The sequence below is a fragment of the Labeo rohita genome, chromosome 4, assembly GCF_022985175.1.
Source record: "Labeo rohita strain BAU-BD-2019 chromosome 4, IGBB_LRoh.1.0, whole genome shotgun sequence".
NCBI lineage: Eukaryota > Metazoa > Chordata > Actinopteri > Cypriniformes > Cyprinidae > Labeo > Labeo rohita.
The window spans coordinates 37,453,646-37,473,329 of NC_066872.1; the positions used below are offsets into that span (position 1 = coordinate 37,453,646).

At 33.3% G+C, this 19,684-nt stretch overlaps 1 protein-coding gene across 1 annotated transcript in view; it reads left to right on the forward strand.

The window, feature by feature from the left end:
* Window positions 1-19,684, forward strand: part of tmtc2a (transmembrane O-mannosyltransferase targeting cadherins 2a) — a 44,233-nt gene that overhangs the window by 15,862 nt on the left and 8,687 nt on the right. Inside the window, 4 exon segments of the mRNA XM_051107272.1 lie at window positions 10,921-11,512; window positions 17,054-17,398; window positions 17,401-17,884; window positions 17,977-18,091. Coding sequence (XP_050963229.1) covers window positions 10,921-11,512; window positions 17,054-17,398; window positions 17,401-17,884; window positions 17,977-18,091 — 1,536 coding nt within the window.

The following is a 19,684-nucleotide window of genomic DNA, read 5'->3' on the forward strand; positions in this document are numbered from 1 at the left end:
TATGTGTTCTGACACATCACACTTCCACTGACTGCCTTTTGCAACTGTTTTGGCAAATTATGGGTATGTAAAATCTTTTAAGTGACTCCCATGAGCGCAGAATCGTGACGAATGTTGATCTTGAGTGACGTAAAATTTGCATGAATTCCGATATGACCTGTATTGGATTTAGTACCACATATGTGACCACAAAACCAGTCAGAAGGGTCAATTTTTTTTTTTAAAACCGAGATTTACAATTCATCAATAAGCTTTTCATTGATGTATGGTTTGTTAGGATAGGACAATATTTGGTCAAGATACAATTATTTGAAAATCTGGAATCTGAGGGTGCAAAAAAATCTAATCAAATTAAGTTTTGTTACATTTACAGTAGGAAATATACAAAATACCTTCATGGGACATAATCTTTACTTAATATCCTAATTATTTTTGGCATATCCTCGGTGTATACTCTTATGAGCATGATCAACGTCCTTGGAAGTTCTCTTTGTGTTCCTGAAAACATTCAGACGGTGTTTACAAGACATTATTTCTTGTTTCGCTCTGAAGATTCCCTGTGGTATTTAATAGTGAAATAAGTGGCAGATGAGAATATTTCACAAGCTCTAATTCAAACCATTGGCAGATTTGTAAGATGCACAAGCCTTGTGAGTGTTCGCTGTTCTGAAGACTTATGTGGTGTTTTAGAGGAAGAGGTTGTTGCAGGACACAGCTGGTTGCTTGCCAATTAGTGGATGTCCTGAAAACTGTTACAAAAAGAGAAAGAGAGGTCAGAGAGAAATGGATGAGGAACACGGATGAAGAATAGAACGTGATGAATAGGTCTACGCTTTTCTCGTTCTGCTCTCGTTCTCTGTTTTGTTCTCTTTCTTGTGAGTTTTGTGTTTTTAATGACCAGCCTCGGCCAGTCGGACAATGGAAGAGCCCCAAAAGAACCTGCTGTTTTTCATTTATAGATCTGCACACTTCACTTTTACTCTCGTCCCCCACTGGAGTCTGAATACATTCAGCTGTCTTTTCCTCGAGCAGGCGGGAGCTTTTTAGGTCACTGTGACATTCAGATTACCAGCTTAGCTTGCTCCTCCTGATAACACCGGACATGTATCTTACAGAGGCAAGACGAGAGAAAGATTCAGAAAGACAGAGTGATAATTTTACTGGAGTAAAAATACATAACGTGGGCGAAGAAGTATTTGGACTCTTATGAATGTCGCTTGATCAAAAGTAAAGATTTAATTTAAGGTACTGTTCAAAATTTGGACAAAGCAGGTTACACATGTATTTTTAGTCTTATAGGACAACTGTATGAACTTTATTAGAACTTAAATCTTGGGACAAATAAAATAAAATAAAATAAAATAATAAAGTCTAGCTTATGTGATTGTAGAACTTACTTGGCTTGATATATATTTATTTATTTATTTATCTGAAACTAATTACAAAAATTACAAACAAACAAATAAATAAATATCAATCCAAGTAAGTTCTGCAAGCTCACAAACTTTATTTTTATTTTTATTTTATTTTATTTTATTTTATTTTATTTTATTTTTTTTATTTTATTTTTTATTTTATTTTTTATTTTATTTTATTTTATTTCATTGTGTTATTATTATTTTTTTTAATTTTGTTTTGTTTTTACTTTAAAAATGGGAATAAATAAATAAATAAATAGTGTATTTGGTTGCAGAAGTTACTTGGTTTGATTGGTTTGAACTTGGTTCCAAGTTTAGTTGATCTCACTCTAAATAAATTAAATAAATGAATAAATAAATAAGAGAAAACTCTTTATTTTATTTATTTATTTATTAGTTAGTTAGTTAGTTAGTTAGTTAGTGTGAGATCAACTAAACTTGGAACCACCTACTTAAACTAATTGTAAAAATGGCAGGAAAAAGTAACTTAAAGGACTAAAAGGAGTTACTTGGTTTTATTTATTTATTTATTTATTTAGTTAGTTAGTTAGTTAGTTAGTTAGTTAGTTATTTAGAGTGAGATTAATTAAACTTGGCACCAGCTACTTGAAAAACTTGTAAAAATGACTAAATAAAAAAAAAAAAAAAAATTGTATCGAGAATTTACTTGGTTTGCTATTTATTTTATTTATTTTCATTCATTCATTTATTTAGTGTGAGATCAACTAAACTTGGAACCACCTACTTAAACTAATTGTAAAAATGGCAGGAACAAGTAACTTTAAAGGACTAAAAGGAGTTACTTGGTTTATTTATTTATTTATTTAGAGAGAGATTAATTAAATTTGGCACCAGCTACTTGGAAAAACTTGTATCCAGAATTTACTTGGTTTGCTATTTTTTTTTTTTTATTTATTTATTTATTTATTTATTTATTTATTTATTTATTTATTTATTATTATTAAAAATTACAAAAAAATCTAGTTTATTTACTTGCAGAAGTTACTTGATTTTGTTTTTTTGGTATCCATTTATACATTTAAATGTGATTTTTAAATGCATATATTTTATTTTGTTTTATTTTATATTATATTATATTATATTTATTATATAATGGGGAATGGAGTAGAACCATCTATGATCATTAGAGGCAACAAAATTCAAAAGTGCCATCAAATTAGCTTCAGTCCCTTGGGTGGTTCTTCTAGATCACATTTTGATTTGTACGATAAGGCATGTGAGTAGACAGACGCGGTTTGTTGCTGAGGCCCTATCAGAATTTAATCAGGGCCATCATTTATCACAGCCGAGTAGACAATGTAGACATTAGCATTTAATTAACTCCTCAGACTCAATTATTGCCTATCCAGACAACAGAAGATGTGAATCAGGATCTGCAGCTGATAATATTTCACTGCCTAGTTACTTTCCTGTAATGTGCATTTTGATCATGCATTTGTGTTGAAATGCAATACGGTCCGGATCCAGGCACTGGTGCCCGGTTGGGTGGCCCTATAAATCTAGCTTTAACTGGATTTTATACAAGCCATTTATGTAATGAAAACTATCAGTGTTAAATCTCCAGTCTTTGCCTGGTAAGAGCATTTGTCCTCCATTCACATTTTATATGTAGAAAGGCCTGCATATATATTTTCATTAAACGTACCTCAATGGAGGGCCAAGAAACACTTCAAGCTCACACTTTTCCAGATGTGCAGCTCCACATCCATCATAGCGTTCAGACGGTGAGACTTTACAGGGTCTGGACTGTAGTGAGGAAATTGGGGCTTTTTCAGGCTTTTACAGTAGCAGGTTTGCAAAAGCTGTAAAGTATTTTTGTCGTCCCTTTTAAAAGGTTAGTTCACTTCCAGAATAAAAAAAAAAATCATGATAATTTATTTACCCCCTTGTCATCCAAGATGTTCATGTCTTTCTTTCTTCAGTCGAAAAGAAATGAGGTATTTTGAAGAAAACATTCCAGGGTTTTTCTCCATTTATAATGGACTTCTATGGGAGCCAATGGTTGAAAGTCAAAAATACAGATTCAATGCAGCTTCAAAGGGCTCTACATGATGAGGTTTTCAGAGTATATAAAACGTGTATATAATACCTGCTCTCAGCTTCTTAATTAGTTACTCAATTAGGCTTGATTAATTTAAGTGTCAGAGCTTTTAAGCTGTGAAATACTCCATTTTAAATCCTTAGTATATCTAGGCAATGTTCCTGATTGACTGGACTGCGGTGGTTTTATAAGGCATTGATTTCCTTTAACTGTGGTTCTTTCTGTGGCTACCTCTGCCACTGGGCTTCTTATGGACGTCATCCATCATTGAGCTAACAAGACTTCTTTGTGCTGAGTGAAATGGCTATTCCATTAGCATGACATCGCTCTGGGATTAGCCCAGATGGCTCGTGCTGGAGATGAGTGTCGGTTCAGCTGTAGCGTGGAAGCTCTCAGATCAGTTGTCAAAGTGAGAAGAATCACAGATACTCACTGGGTCTGTTCAGATCGTTAAAATGATTGTGAGTCAGTGCTGTTTGTATGAGGGCCTTACAATTATTTTTCTCTCCAAAGTGGAATAGATATAGTGACACTTCAGTTAGGGGAACTTTTCTGTTCCCTAAGATAGTTTTACTTTGTATTTTATTAGGGGTGGGCGAGATACCAGTGGACATGATTAACTGGTAGAAATTTATGAACAGATAGAGATAAGCTAGGTAGGCTATCTGTATTTGTTTATTTTGTTAAGGAGAAACATGGCAAAATGTTACCGTTTAGGTTGTTAATATAATATAATATAATATATAATATATAATATAATATAATATAATATAATATAATATAATATTTATTATTATTATTATTATTATTAATAATAATAATAATAATAATAATAATAATAATAATAATAATAATAATAATAATTTATTTATTTGTATGTTTGTCTTTATTATTTTTGTTTTATTTTATTTATTTATTTATTTTTTTATTTTTTTTATGAAACATGTTGTGATACAAGATTTTGGTTATGTTGCCCACCCCTAATTTGTATCTATTTTTCAATGTTTTTTTTTGTATTATTATTTGTATGTTTATTATTTTTTATGTGTCCTTGTATCTGTTCATCTGTGCATTTAGGTATCTGCTTTGCTTTGTTTTTCTATTTATTTATTTATTTGCTACATTTTTACTATATTTTTTTAATTATATTTTATGTATATTTATCTGTCTATTTTTGTATCTACTTTAATTTATTATTTGTTTTCTGTTTTATTTTTCTATAAATTTATTTATCTGTCTGTGTATTTAGGATATGTACTTTTGTAGGCTATGCACTTTTATAAATAAAATGTATTTATTTATTTTATTAAGGATAAACTTGCCGAAATGTTATTTTCACTTTTCCCTAGCAAAATAAATCTCATTTTCATCTAGTTTGTTTACATTGTTATTATTATTATTATTATTATTATTATTATTATTATTATTATTATTATTATTATTATTATTATTATTATTTTTTATTTTTTATTTTATTATTATTATTATTATTAATATTTTCTACACTGTGTATCTTTTTATATGTATCTGTTTATCTGTGTATTTAGGTATCTGCTTTAATTAATTAATTAATTAATTAATTAATTAATGTTTGTTATGATCTGTTTATGCATCTTTAAATGTATTTATTGTCCAGTTTATTTTTCCATTATTATTTATTTATCTTGTCTGTTTATCTGTGTATTTAGGTATCTGTTTAATTTAATTAATTAATGTTTATATTATTATCTGTTTAACTTATATATAAAATTTTACTATTTTATATATAAAAATTATATATTTTATATAAATATAACATTTATGGAATTATTTTGCCAATGAGAAACTTGCCAAAAATTTTTTTTTTTTCTCTAGCAAAATAAATAGTTTGTTTAAAGTTTTCATTCTTTCTTTTTTTTTTATATTACATTTTAGATTTTATTTATTTTTTTCATACCTCATTAAATTCAAGAAGCTATAGTATTTGGGTTTGACTAAGTATCCTGCGTCACTGCGTCACTGCGTACTGTTTGTAACAGTCCTTGGCAAGCTTTTCTCCTGTAGCTGTTTTTGTGCTAATCAGGAAGTGTTCTCAGAGCAGATGAAAGAGTCCAGCACTGAAGGACACTACTGTTTTCCTGCTCCACCCAAGTCCGCCAGCGTCTTTAATGGTTGGAAGAAAAATCATCTGCCCTCCGATTGGCTGTTACAAGTTTTTTGCACTCATGAATGGGCTCCAGTAGACAAGAGGGTTAAATCTTAATCAGGATCTTGGCCTAGTTAAATGCTCATGCCAGAGTTGGCTTGAACATCTGGCCAGCTGTGAGTGCCTAGTGGCTTTGATCACTGCCTCTTTACTTCAGTTTTTTTGCCTTTGTTCACTGCGTGACCCCTATAGATGCCTTTAATGTGAATGTATGTTGATGAATGGCGTCACTGAGTTTATTTTTCTTTGTTGAAAGATCCTTTAACTGTCAAATATATTAAAATGAATACATTATATTGTGACCAAACAATCCAAAGTTTGTCTACAAATATGTTGTCTACAAATCTAATTTTGAGCATTTAGATATAAGCCTTCAGATCACAGGAACCATAAATTTGGCCTTTTTGACTGGTGCTGTATATGTCGCATACTTAACCTTTCAGATGGATGACATGAGATATTGTTGCTGATTAAAAGTGGAGCGCACAGTGATTCAGTGGTGATGTTATAGCCGGAAGCCATATGGGAGAAGGGATCAGCAGGATCAGACATTTCTGCTGTAATGAGTTTATGATGTATATCAGATGTTGTGTACCATAACGCAGCACTGATGTCTCCTCGACAACTGAAATATGGACTGGGTGGTGTGAATGTGGGCTCAAACCATAATTAAAAACCTGCAATATCATTGACCCCTTAAGAAAGTGTATTTTTAATGAATTCAGTGAAGAGTTAATGTGGTAGAAAATATAATACTAAGTATTTTAGATCTTATTTTGTGTTGTTATTTGCTGAGATGCTTCAGATACTACATAACATCTTATACTTCTGCTTTTATGGCCAAATACATGTTTTTACACTTGGTTTCTTTAAATCATTACGGGAACCCTTGCCAGTATGAATTAAGTGAAACAAATCCAACATAGCAGTCCAGCATTTGTGAATGCGGTGACATTTATGAGCGTGGTTTTGATGCCAATTTTCCCTAGAATTGTGTTCTATAGAAAGTTTATGAGTATTTGCCAGGATGGGGTTGTAAAGACTGCAAATGGGATTTGCTTGAATCTGTTGGAAAACATTTGCTTTTGTTGCCTCATGTTAAGTTAAGTTACATTTTAGTTAATTATTTTACTAAATAGTCAACCAGCTGATTGTTTTTCATTAGTGAGTTTGTTGAAAGCATAAACACAAGGGTTGCACACATCTCTGTTGGGACAGGTTTAAAGTGATTAAGACCTTGTCCTCCAGCTGTGTCCCTAAAATACTCTGGCTTTATGATATGCCTGTAATCCTGTTAGTGTCAGATTAACACCACAGCCGTGTTCCCCTGTGCAGGGATGCAAAACCGCACCGTCCCGTTCCAATACTCGGCACTAATCTCCCAATATGAGGTGCAGTGTTTTTTTTTTTTTTTTTTTTTTTTTTTTTTTCCTCTGGATTTGAGCTGTTTGACAGATGGTTGAATACCATCTTTATTATTATTATTATTATTATTATTATTATTATTATTATTATTATTATTATTATGTTTATATAACTGCATCAGAAATGTAATATTAATCATTTTTATTCTGAAAAAAGTATTTATAAAAGCAATAAGTTGATACATATAAGCACATAAATAAAATGTACAATACTACTAGTACTACTACTACTACTAATGATACATATATTTATTATTATGATTTTATTATTATTTTATTATTACTTTTTTTTAAATTGTATTTTATCTGGCACTTGAATAATAATAATAATAATAATAATAATAATAATAATAATAATAATAATAATAATAATAATAATAATAATAATTCATAATATTAATAGTAATAATAATTTAAAAAAAAATGGTATTATCAGTTAATTTCATAAGTACAACATTTGTTAATCATTTATGAAAACTATTATTATTATTATTATTATTATTATTATTATTATTATTATTATTATTATTATTATTATTATTAAATCTAGAAAACATTTATGTAGTTTTTTTTTTTTTTTTTTTTTTAAGCATCCCACCTGGAATGTTTGCATTTAATCAAAGTGCTAGTTTAAATCTACTTTGAAACTAGTTTAATTATATAGGGCAGATTAGTTGTTTTGACAATCCACTGACTTTATTTTGAAAATATGTGCAATATATACTGACTCCTTGTACCGTAAACTGCTCATTTCGTCTGATTACTTTCCTAGCACAGGCTAGCTTAGAAATGAGTAATGACTGCACATCAAGCCGCCCTCACAGTCAACTGCATTAACCTTCTGAACTCCCAGTGACTGAGAGGCTTTGTAAGGCGACCCACAAGTGATTGATAGAGATTATAAACACTAGAAGCTAAAAACAGCAAATGTATGTGGTGTAAAGTGCATTGCCACTGAGCAAGGATAAATGCCTCGAGATAGAACTGCATTTTTCCAGTCTCTCAAGGAGACAAATGACAAATTTTAGGAAAACGTAAATTTACAGATCATGTTTCATCCTTAAGGTCCACAGATAAACCTTGTTAATGTAACTCAGCTTGATTACTATTATTCAAAACAACCAGTTTTCTCATGCACTATTTATATTTGGGACAAATGAGGAATGGTAAGTGGTGACGTAGACCTTCGCTATAAAATTTAAATATTTTGGAGAAGCTCAAGAGGTCGGTGTCAAAGCTGTCCAACGATAAGCATTTTGGGTTATGTAAATTCAGTTGGACCACACAAAATATATACACACAGGGTATGTTAATTTGTCTGTCTACATTTTCACTTTTAAGTGTGTTTGTAATTGTGTTTAGAGCAGTACATGGTATTTGGCTAATACCTTCAGTCATGACCTCGGAGTAAAGCTTCTCATAATGGACCAAACTATAGTCACAGTAATCTGATTTGCAGTGGCCCAATTAGAACAAGATTATTTCATAATCAAATGTACATGACATAAGCACCTACATAAATCCAGATAAGTGTTAATAATGTACAATTGTTTGCAAACACTGTAGTCCGTTTCTGAAATGTTCTGAATCTACTGTCTAGAAATGCACGCAGTTTGTTTGCTTATTTGTATTTTATGTATTTAGCGCTTGAATAGAATCAAGAATGTCAGTAGAATAAAGAAAATGCCAATATGTGGAGTAACATTTGTGGTGATGGTGAGTCGCGATCAGGGTACTAAACCATGACCTCACTGCAGGGGTCATCGCGTGATGGCGGCCGTCGATCCCTTCACTTTCCCACCATTGTGTTTCCTGAACAAACAAGTGCAGGCTTTCTCATGGAGTCACAGAGAGCTCATAGACAGAGATATGGGTCACAGGAAACTGCGCTACTTGTACTGAAGTCTTGATGTATTAACTACTACTGAAACAGACTCCGAATGTATTATTCTTTGTCTCTATTTTTTACGATGTATTTTTGTTGGATGTTTATTGAATTCCACATCACTGGTTTTTAGCTACTGTAAGATTTCCCCTCTGACTTTCTTTGTTTTATATTATTTCTAGGATAGAGTCTCGTTCACCTCACTTTTTATTCTTTTGTACGCTGAGATAAAGTAAATGTGCCTGATTTCATTCCCCTGTCGCTTTGGCTTTCAATCTCGCCCTTTGGAGATCATTGTAATTTAAATATTCAAATCAGCTCCGCTTCCACGTCATTGCCAATCACAAATGAAAAGAATACATTAAGCTGGTGAATACATTAAGAAAGCGCATATATTGTACTACTGTCACTGCCGGGACAGCAGGAAAGTGATGGCTTTATTTAATAGGATGTGAAATACAATGAGATCACAGTCGCTGTTACCATTTACAGTCCTCGTTACACAGAGGGAGAAAGCTGCGTTAGGATGGCATTATATTGAAAGTATTTATATATAATATAATATAGTATAATATAGTATAATATAATATAATATAATATAATATAATAATAATAATAATAATAATAATAATATTATTATTATTATTATTATTATTATTATTATTATTATTATTATTATTATTATATTTTATAAATAATTTAAAAATAATTTATTTTAAATTATTTTAGACACATTTATAGAAAAATTCTCTGGTAATAGTCTTGGGATCCAAGTGATGTGAGATATTTAAACTATATATTGCTTTTTATGTGCAAAATAGTGCTGTCAATAAATTAAAAAAATAAACTAATTAATCACACATTTTTCTGAAATTAGTTACGATTAATCGTGATTAATTCCTCCTAACATTGAAGTTTTTAAATATGCTTTTATATTCCAACGATTTCACATTCAATCTTTAAATTAATGTAGAAACAACATAAAAACAGTGTATTTTTAATGCATTTATGCATTTTATATTTTATATACAGAAATTGAAGTTATCAAGCACTAAATACTAACTTAAATATAGATTTATTTATTTATTTAGAATTGATTTAATAAATTAAAATAATTTACATAATTTAATATTATTTATTTTAAATTATTTTAATTATACATATTTATAAAAAAATATATTAAAATACAAAAAACATAAATGCATATTTATACTCTGGTCTTGGGATCCAAGTGATGTAAAATATTTGAAAACCTAACCTTTCATGTTGCTTTTTGAAGTATAACTGTAAAATACTGCTGTCAACTGATTAAAAAAAATTACTAATTAATCACACACTTTTCTGAAACTAATTGCAATTAAATAGCAATTAACAGTTTTTAAATATACTTTTTTTTTATTACAATTATTTTACATTCAATCTTCAAATTAATGTAGAAACAGCATAAAGACCGAATATTTTATATTTGTTAAATATTTTTTATGACTAAAGGTATCACTGATACCAATATTACTGATGTCTGAATACTGAAATTAATCTTTTTTCCTAATATTTTACCACTGACTATAGCCATTCAACATTACAGTATAATTGAGAGCCATCAGTTTTTTACATTTTATTAGACTTTAAAAAATAACAACTTCTAATTTAAGTGAACTTAAAACAATCTTCAGGTAAACCCATTATTTACCTGTGTCCTTCAGCAAGTAGGAAATACAGAAATTCAAGAAAGTTATCAAGCACTAAGTAAGTTAAATAGAGATGAATCCTTTTTAGGATTTATTTATTTATTTATTTATAATAGTTAATTTATTTCCTGGTAATTTCAGGACAGGTAATTTCATTTCATGCCACTTTTACAATGTTAATGTTGTTCGAAATGTCTATTTCAAGCAAAATGCCATCCATTCATTATGTTACCTCTTTATTCTCCCCATCTTCTTTAGCCGTGCAATCAAAACCAACCAAGACCTCCTACCAGACACTCCATGGACGAACATCCTGTACGATGACTTCTGGGGCACTCTACTCACCCACAGCGGCAGCCACAAGTCTTTCCGCCCCCTTTGCACCCTCTCTTTCCGCCTCAACTATGCCCTGGGTGGCTTGGACCCCTGGGGCTACCACCTGGTCAACGTGGGCCTACACTGCTGCGTCACTGCACTCTTCACTGCATTCTGTCGCCCCCTGCTTGGTGGAGGACCGTGGAGCTTGTTGGCGGGTCTGCTCTTCGCCTCTCATCCCATACACACTGAAGCGGTAGCTGGGGTGGTGGGGCGAGCAGATGTGGGTGCAGCTTTTTGCTTCTTGCTGTCCCTGATCTGTTACGTCCAGTATTGCCGTCTCAGGGCCAGTGCTGCGCACTCGAGCGGGGTTGTATGGCGGACAAAGTTGTGGATGGCCGGGAGTTTGGGTGCTGCTGCGGCTGCTTTACTGTGGAAGGAGCAGGGAGTGACTGTTCTGGCCGTGTTGGCTGTTTATGACCTCTGTATTGTGCATCGTCTGAGACTCCGGCAAGTGGTAATAATGGTGCTGAAGGTGAGATCGAATTTTGTTTGTGGGGATTTGCTTAAGGTAAAAGCAGAAAAACAGGTCTTTAAGTTTTGTAAATATATTAATATAAAGGCAGACTGTAGTTTAAGATGTATTTCAGCTTTAATCACGAAACCAGAAACTCAAAGTTTATACCCATCCTGGAAAAACTGTATTTTTGTAATTCAGGACCTAAATGTCTTATAAAGTGAGTTGTTTTTACTGTTTTAACAGTAAAACTGTAAAGTAATGACCTGTAGGCCTAAAGGTTAATGACATTTCCAAAAAATGAATGAATGAATGAATCTGAAGCACAAAAATGGCGGGAGAAAAACTAAAACTAACACTGAAATAAAAATGAATGAATGAATGAATGACTGATGCACAAAAATGACTGGAGTGAAAAACTAAAACTGAAAAACGAATAAATGAAGCACAAAAATGTCTGGAGGGAAAAAACTTAAAATGAAAATTGAAATATGAATGAATGGAATGAATGAATGGAATGAATGAATGGAATGAATGAATGAATGAATGGAATGAATGGAATGAATGAATGAATGAATGAATGAATGAATGAAGCACAAACATTTCTGGAGGGAAAAAACTTAACTGAAACTAAAAATGCAAAATGAATGAATGAAGCACAAAAATGTCTGGAGGGAAAAAAACAACTCAAAATAAATCTGAAATATCAATGAATGCATGAATGATGCACAAAAATGAATGGAGGAAAAAAACTTAACTAAAAATAAAACTGAAATAAAAATAAATGAATCAAAGTAAAAAAAAAAAGAAGAAACAATTTCAAAAGATGTAAATGCATCCAATTAAAATTAAAATAAAATGTAATTTGAAATGGAAACTTTTTAAATGAAAATAAAAGCTAATTCAAAATAATGAATAAAAATGACTTTATTTAAATATTAAAATTTAAATAAAGTTTGCATCAATGTGTTTGAACACTTAAAATATTTATTGCATTATTACATTTTTATTGATCATCACAGGTGCTGGAAAATGTGGTTATATCAAATTTAATTATAAATGTTTAAAATGGACATGCGGTCATATTTAATACAATGGGTTTTTTTATGCCACTTTCTGTTTTTCAGTGCAGAAAAAAACAACAACTTTAATTTAACTTGAAGCTTTCAAATGCTTGTCTGAATGGCAACAGAATTTAAGTACTCTAAAATGCTTAACCAGTGACAATAAGTCATAAGTATTTTGAATAAGTATTTATATAAGTACTTACTTGAGAATAAGTCAAATATAGCCAGCACTTTTTAATATTATTTTAGTATTACTGAAGGTATGTCAGGTATTACTTTAAATGTCCTTTGAAGAAAATGTTTTGGAAAATATGGGAACCCAGAAAATGCTTTTACTTGTTGACATTTTAAAAAAAGGGGTATTTAACTGTGTTTTACTCTCCTTAAATTACCCTATTAAACAGACAAATGGCAACTGTTGCATGATGGCAGTTGCCATTTAGCTGTTCTGTGGGTATTATCACACTTAAAATCATGATCTGTTCCTTATAATATATAAAACTAATCTTTAAATGTCCCTTTTTATCAATATTATGATAAACGTGAATTTGTGCAGCTCTCCTCCACCCGTTTCCAGACAATAATGCAAGGGTAATCTTACCAGTCCAGACTCTGTACACAGATGCCAACCCCACTGCACATCTGGGCTCTTTATCATGGCCTCTCTGCCCGTGTCTCCGGCTTTTCTTGCTGGTAATCATGAGGCGCACGAGAGGGGCGACAGGGAGCGATTACAAACCCTCCAGACGGCCACGAGCGCCTGGGAATGCAAACAGAGGGGGGAAAAAGGAGGATGAGGAGGAAGAGTAGAGAGAAAGGGAAACCATGCCCTCACTTCCTCTCTTTCTCTTTATCAAAGCACTTTCTCATTTGCTCTTAGTCCCACAGTGTAAAACCGGCTCATTGGCTTTCAGTGTTTCACAGGGGCCTCATTAAATGCAGAAGGAATGGTCAACAAAAAAAAATCCCACTGGATCTTCCGAAATGGTTTTTGAACAGCGAGGCTTTGACTTTGCATATTCAGTGCCACGAGTCTTAGACTTTACGCGGTAATAAATGCGTATCATGGTAATGAAAACAGATAGAGCGCCCTCATTGGTATTCCAGAGGCTACAAACACCCCTGATATATGATATTGCTTTGATTTGAGCAGAATGTGGTGCGAGTCTAAAACAATACGGTGTAGATTAGTTTTGAGGTTCGGCCATATGAGCGCACAATGCAGATAGAGGACAATTTTTCATCCCATTTGCTTAATCGGACTGAGATGAGATAAACCTCGGGTGATTGTCTGGAATGCGTTCTGCCCTTTTTCTGCGTAGCACATGGCTGCTGGTTTAGCGCAGGATCTCCGCACCACCAGCCAACTTGTGTTATTCTGGAAAAATGAGAATGCTAATTTGAGTATTGAACTTTTAAATGCAAAAAATTGGACTGATTAGTGAGGGTAAATGAATCTTCCGAGCTTCGAGAAATGCTTCGTAGTACCTTTTAAGGTAATTCAACGATGACACAATATTTCGGATCATTTGTCTCAATGTTGTGGTGCGAGTGGGAAGATTTGCTCATAACAGTCAACGATTTGATTAATGTAGTGGCATTTTTGCTGTGAAAGGAAATTCAGCTGTGAAATGATGCCATGGATCTCACATTTCCTTGAATACAGTTTCTAGTGTGTAATGACTTTTAGATGCATGATCTGTCTGAGGCGTTTTATATATATATATATATATATATATATATATATATATATATATATATATATATATATATATATATATATATATATATATATATTATATATATATATATATATATATATTGATGTTGTTTAGACTATCCTGCCTTTTTCTTGATGTTAAAACTGAAAGATCCTCATTGAATTTGGATGGAGTCCCAGTGGAGAAGGCTATAGTCTCACAACCTTTCCCATAAAGAGAAGTGTGATTAGCAGCAGCTAAAACAGGCACTTCCTTTGTCCTCTGCGGCATAATGAGTTCAGTTCATCAACGTCCTCCAACACCCTAACTATTTCTGTCTGGATTTTGCACTAAATGCAGAGGTTATTTATTGTGTTTTATTCATTATTTCTATTTTAGTTACTAAGTTGAAACATGATGCAGAAACTTTCTAAAATTGCTGTTTGCCTGGTGATTGTCCTTCACATCTCCGTTGGTAAGGTCTTTATGGCATCTTCAATCTAAGATTGATTTTACAGTTTAGTACAAAAAGTGGGAACAAAAACAGGTGATGAAATGGTGCTCTTTCAGTTTAGCCCTGAACCATAGATTGAAGTGTCACGCTCAGTGGGAGAAGAGGATCTATTGTGGCTTTAGTCCATAAGTTTCTGACCCATTGTGTGTGAAATAAAGGAATCGATATTTGTGGCATCTAATTTCCCCAGTCTTTGAGCTTGACTTCCCCAATATGCACTCGGTCAATTGCTATTCTAAGGCCAAAGAAGCAATTATACAAGACAAGATTTTTCAATTTACACTTAAAGGACTGTTCAGTATGCAGTATGTAGTATATAGTTTAAATGCAAAGTGGTGTTTTCTTCTTTTAATGTGCCATGGGTTGTTTTCTCTTTTCTTTTAACTTTTTCTTTGGCATATAACCGTCACATTAAGCAGTCTTAAAATTTTATTGTAACTATGTCTTCATTTATTTTTGCTACTTTTTAGACTTTTTGCGTACATGCTTGGCCCAGACCCAAACCTTCCATCTGACATATGAATATCCCAGTCCTTATTCAGATTTGAATTATTCATAACTACGGTAAACAAATAGTGACGCAGAAAAAAACAAAAACAAAAAAACATTATTATGGGAAAATCATTTTCATCGTTCCCGTTTCTTTGTTTACTATGGGAAAATTCCATCCATCCATCATCGAGCGCTTATCCGGAGCTGGGTTGCGAGGCCAGCAGTCTCAGCAAGGAACTCCAGACTTCCCTCTCCCCAGACACTTCCTCCAGGTCCTCAGGGGGAATCTCAAGGTGTTGCCAGACAAGCTGAGAAACGTAGTCACTCCAGTGTTTCCTGGGTCTTCCCCAGGGCCTCCTTCCAATGGGACAAGCCCGGAATACCTACCCAGGTAGACATCCAGGAGGCATCTGGAACAGATGTCCGAGCCACCTTAACTGGTTTCTCTCGATGTGTAGGAGCAGTGGTTCTACTCCTCCCGTGTGACAGAGCTCCTCACTCTATTTCTATTGGTGCGATCTGCCACCCTACGAAAGAAGCTCATTTCGGCCCCTTGTATCCGAGATCTTGTCCTTTCGGTCATAACCCAAAGCTCATGACCATAGGTGAGAGTAGGAACGTAGATTGACCGATAGATTGAGAGCTTCGCTTTTAGGCTCAGCTCCTCCTTCATCACAACAGATCAATACATCAAACGCATTGCTGCTGCTGCTGCACCAATTCGCCTGTCAATCTCATGTTTCATTCTTCCCTCACTCTTGAATCCCAAAATACTTAAACTCCTTCACCTGGGCCACACTCGAATGCAACCCATCCCAGTGCACGCTGAAGGTCCAGGCCCGATGAAGCCAACAGGACAACATCATCTGCAAATAGCAGATGGCTGCACCTAGAAAGTCTGTCCATAAAAGTAATGAACAGAACCGGTGACTAAGGGCAGCCCTGCTGGAGTCCAACATGCACCGGGAACAAGTCTGACTTACTGCCGGCAATGCGAACCAAGCTCCTGCTCTGGTCACACAGAGACCAGACTGCCCTTAACATTGTACCCCCTACAGAATGCCACGAGGGACATGGTTGAACACATTCTCCAGGTCCACAAAACACATGTGGACTGGTCGGGCGAACTTTTACGAATGCTTAAGCACACTAGTGAGGGTATAGAGCTGATCCAGTGTTCCACGGCCTGGACGAAAAGAGCATTGTTCCTCCTGAATCCAACGTTCCACTATCGTCCGGATTCTCCCCTCCACTATCCTGGCATAGACTTTGTATGGCATATACTATGGGAAAATTGTCAGAGTATTTTCACCACACTGAACAATTTTGCTGCGTTTTGGTTGTTTTTTTTTTTTTTTGTGGGAAAATTGTCTGAGTAGTTTCACCAAGCTAAAAAATGGTGCCCTGTTTCTGTATTTATAATGGGAAAATGATCAGAGTATTTTCAGCACACTAAACAGTTTTGCCCCAATAACGTTTTTTTCTGTTTTTTTTTGCCAAGGTTAGTGGACTTGTTTACCAAAGCAACAAGAGTGTTTGTCATTTTAATCCATGTTAAAATTTTAGTGTAATTTCCTCCATTATTTCCATCTCTAAATGCTTTTAAACAAAACATCATGCAATATGGTAGAAATTTTACTGTTGTGGGATTTTTTTTTTTTTTTTTTTTTTAAAGACTAAAAACCTACAGTTTTTCTATTATGAATGCATGTCCACTGTTGAATGTTGTCACTGAACTAATGTAATAAGTGTTTTGACAGATGCATGTCCTTCTCTTTATTTCTAGAGGAAGAACATGAGCTTGCTGGTCAGTCTAGCTTGGCTGGTTGGTTTTGGAATGATTCTTCTCGCAGCTCGGTTTTACTGGATGGGCAACAAGCCTCCAAACTTCTCCAACTCGGACAACCCTGCAGCCGACTCGCCTCATCTCTTGACTAGAGCACTTACATTCCTGTACCTGCCAGCTGTCAATGCCTGGCTCCTCCTCTGCCCTGATAAACTCAGCTTTGATTGGTCAATGGATGCCATTCCTCTGCTCAGATCCATCGTTGATTGGCGTAACCTTCAGTCAGTTTTGTTTTACTCAGGATTTGCTCTCCTGTCATGGTTTGGCTTGAGAAACCAATCACTACAGTCTTCTAAAATCATGAAACCAATGGGAAATCACATATGAGCAATGGAAAGTCTGCAACTAATGGATACTGTCATAATCACGATGACAATCACTATAGGGACTCAAACTCTCCCAAAAGAAATGGATATCATAAACCTCTCAAAACCCAACAAAAACCCCTTCCAGCCACAGAGAATGTGGTCATCTTTTCCCTCGGGCTGCTGGTTTTGCCCTTCATCCCAGCTACTAATTTGTTCTTCTACGTGGGGTTTGTGGTGGCCGAGCGGGTGCTGTACATTCCCAGTATGGGCTTCTGTCTGCTTGTGACTGTTGCGTTGAGGAGCATGTTTGTTCGATGCAGGGCGCGACGGTCCAGAGCGTTCCTGCTGAGCTGTGCTGCATGCCTGGTGCTTCTCTACAGCCTGAAGACTGTGAGGAGGAACCAGGACTGGCAGAGCGAGGAGATGCTATACAAGTCTGGCATTGCTGTAAACCCTGCTAAAGGTGAGTTTGGAGGACTTGAATTCTGCAATAAGTATGATGGTTGCAACCAAAATTAATACTGTATTAAAATTCTTTTTACTTGTTTCATTTAGCTTGGGGTAACCTGGGTAATGTCCTGAAGAACCAGGGAAAGATGGCTGAAGCAGAAAAAGCGTATAGAAATGCTCTTTATTACCGTGGAAATATGGCAGATATGCTCTACAACCTGTGAGTACATAAATGCAGACTATAACTATGCCACACTTAGAATGTCTGAATGAAGTTGCATATAAAAAAAAATAATTTAAAATAAAACCATTTGGCTTCTGCAAATAAATTCTACTTAACCGTTTTTTTCCAGAATTAAATTTACCTTTCAGAGTCTTTTTCTAGCAATTTTTTTTTTTTTTTCTAGTGGGTATTTGTCACCCAAAAAGTATCCAGATATTATTTCTTAATTGTGAATTTTTTATTTTTTAATCAAACTTTGTTTTTTGGTTTTGTTTTTTTTGGCCTGTGCTAGCTATATTAAAAATAATTGTATAAATAAATATATAATGCATTGTCATTTCATGCATAAAGTGTTCAGATACATGCATTTCATTGAGTATGTGGTACTTACAGAGTATTTTATATTTTTGGTTTTATTTAAATTTTTGTAAACTATCAAACTTTATTTTGTGAGAAAGTTTCTTGAAAATTGGGATTTATTTATACAAATCAAATGCTGTTTAATTACATTCACTAAAGTGTTCAAATACTTATTTAGCTTGCACTTTAAAGTCTATTTTAATTTAATGTAATTTTAATTTTAATTTTATTTTATTTTATTTTATTTTATTTTATTTTATTTTATTTTATTTTATTTTATTTTATTTTATTTTATTTTGTTTTGTTTTGTTTTGTTTTGTTTTATTTTATTTTGTTTTATTTTATTTTGTTTTGTTTTATTTTATTTTGTTTTGTTTTATTCACCCAAGTGTTGAAATACTTATTTACCTTAAAAGTCTACTTTTAATTTTTTTTTTTTTGACCCAAGTGTTGAAATACTTACTTTATGCTTAAAAAGTCTACTTTTATTTTATTTTATTTTATTTTATTTTATTTTATTTTATTTATTTTTTTTTGTTTTTGTTTTTTGTTTTTTGTTTTATTTTATTATTCACTGTGTTGAAAAACTTATTTACCTTGCACTTAAAAAGTCTACTTTTATTTTATTTATTATTTATTTTTTAATTTTTTTTATTTTATTTTATTTTATTTTTTATTTTATTTTATTTTATTTTATTTTTTTTTTCATGAACAGAAATAAGCCAAGCGTTTTAAGTATTTCAACACAGTGGATTTTTGTTACTGTATTCACAGGACAGTATTTGGGAGTGTTGGTTTGGTCAAGGTCATACAGCACTTTATCTGAGCCAGTTTTCCATGGGAACTGGCATAATCCAATTAACTTGACTTGCAGAGCAACAAACATGAACAGATGTACACAATATGGATATGCGCCATGATATTGCTCATTGCTCAACACTTTACAACATGGCCAAAATGGCAAAGAATATTTCAGATACTTTGCACTGGGAGAGTCATACTTAGCATTCAGAAAACGAGAGTGGGAGTCTGATGAGCAGTGATACAGTGTTTGCTGTATCTCTCGCTCAGGGCTCGTGTATGTGACAGGGATTTCATTAGTTCTAATTTGCGGGCTTTAAAAAGCATGAGACACCTCAAACACTCATTAACCCTGGAGAGAAGCAGAGTCCTCAATGTTTCATCACATTCCTTGCACAAACTTCTTACTTCACATATCATTTCTCAAAC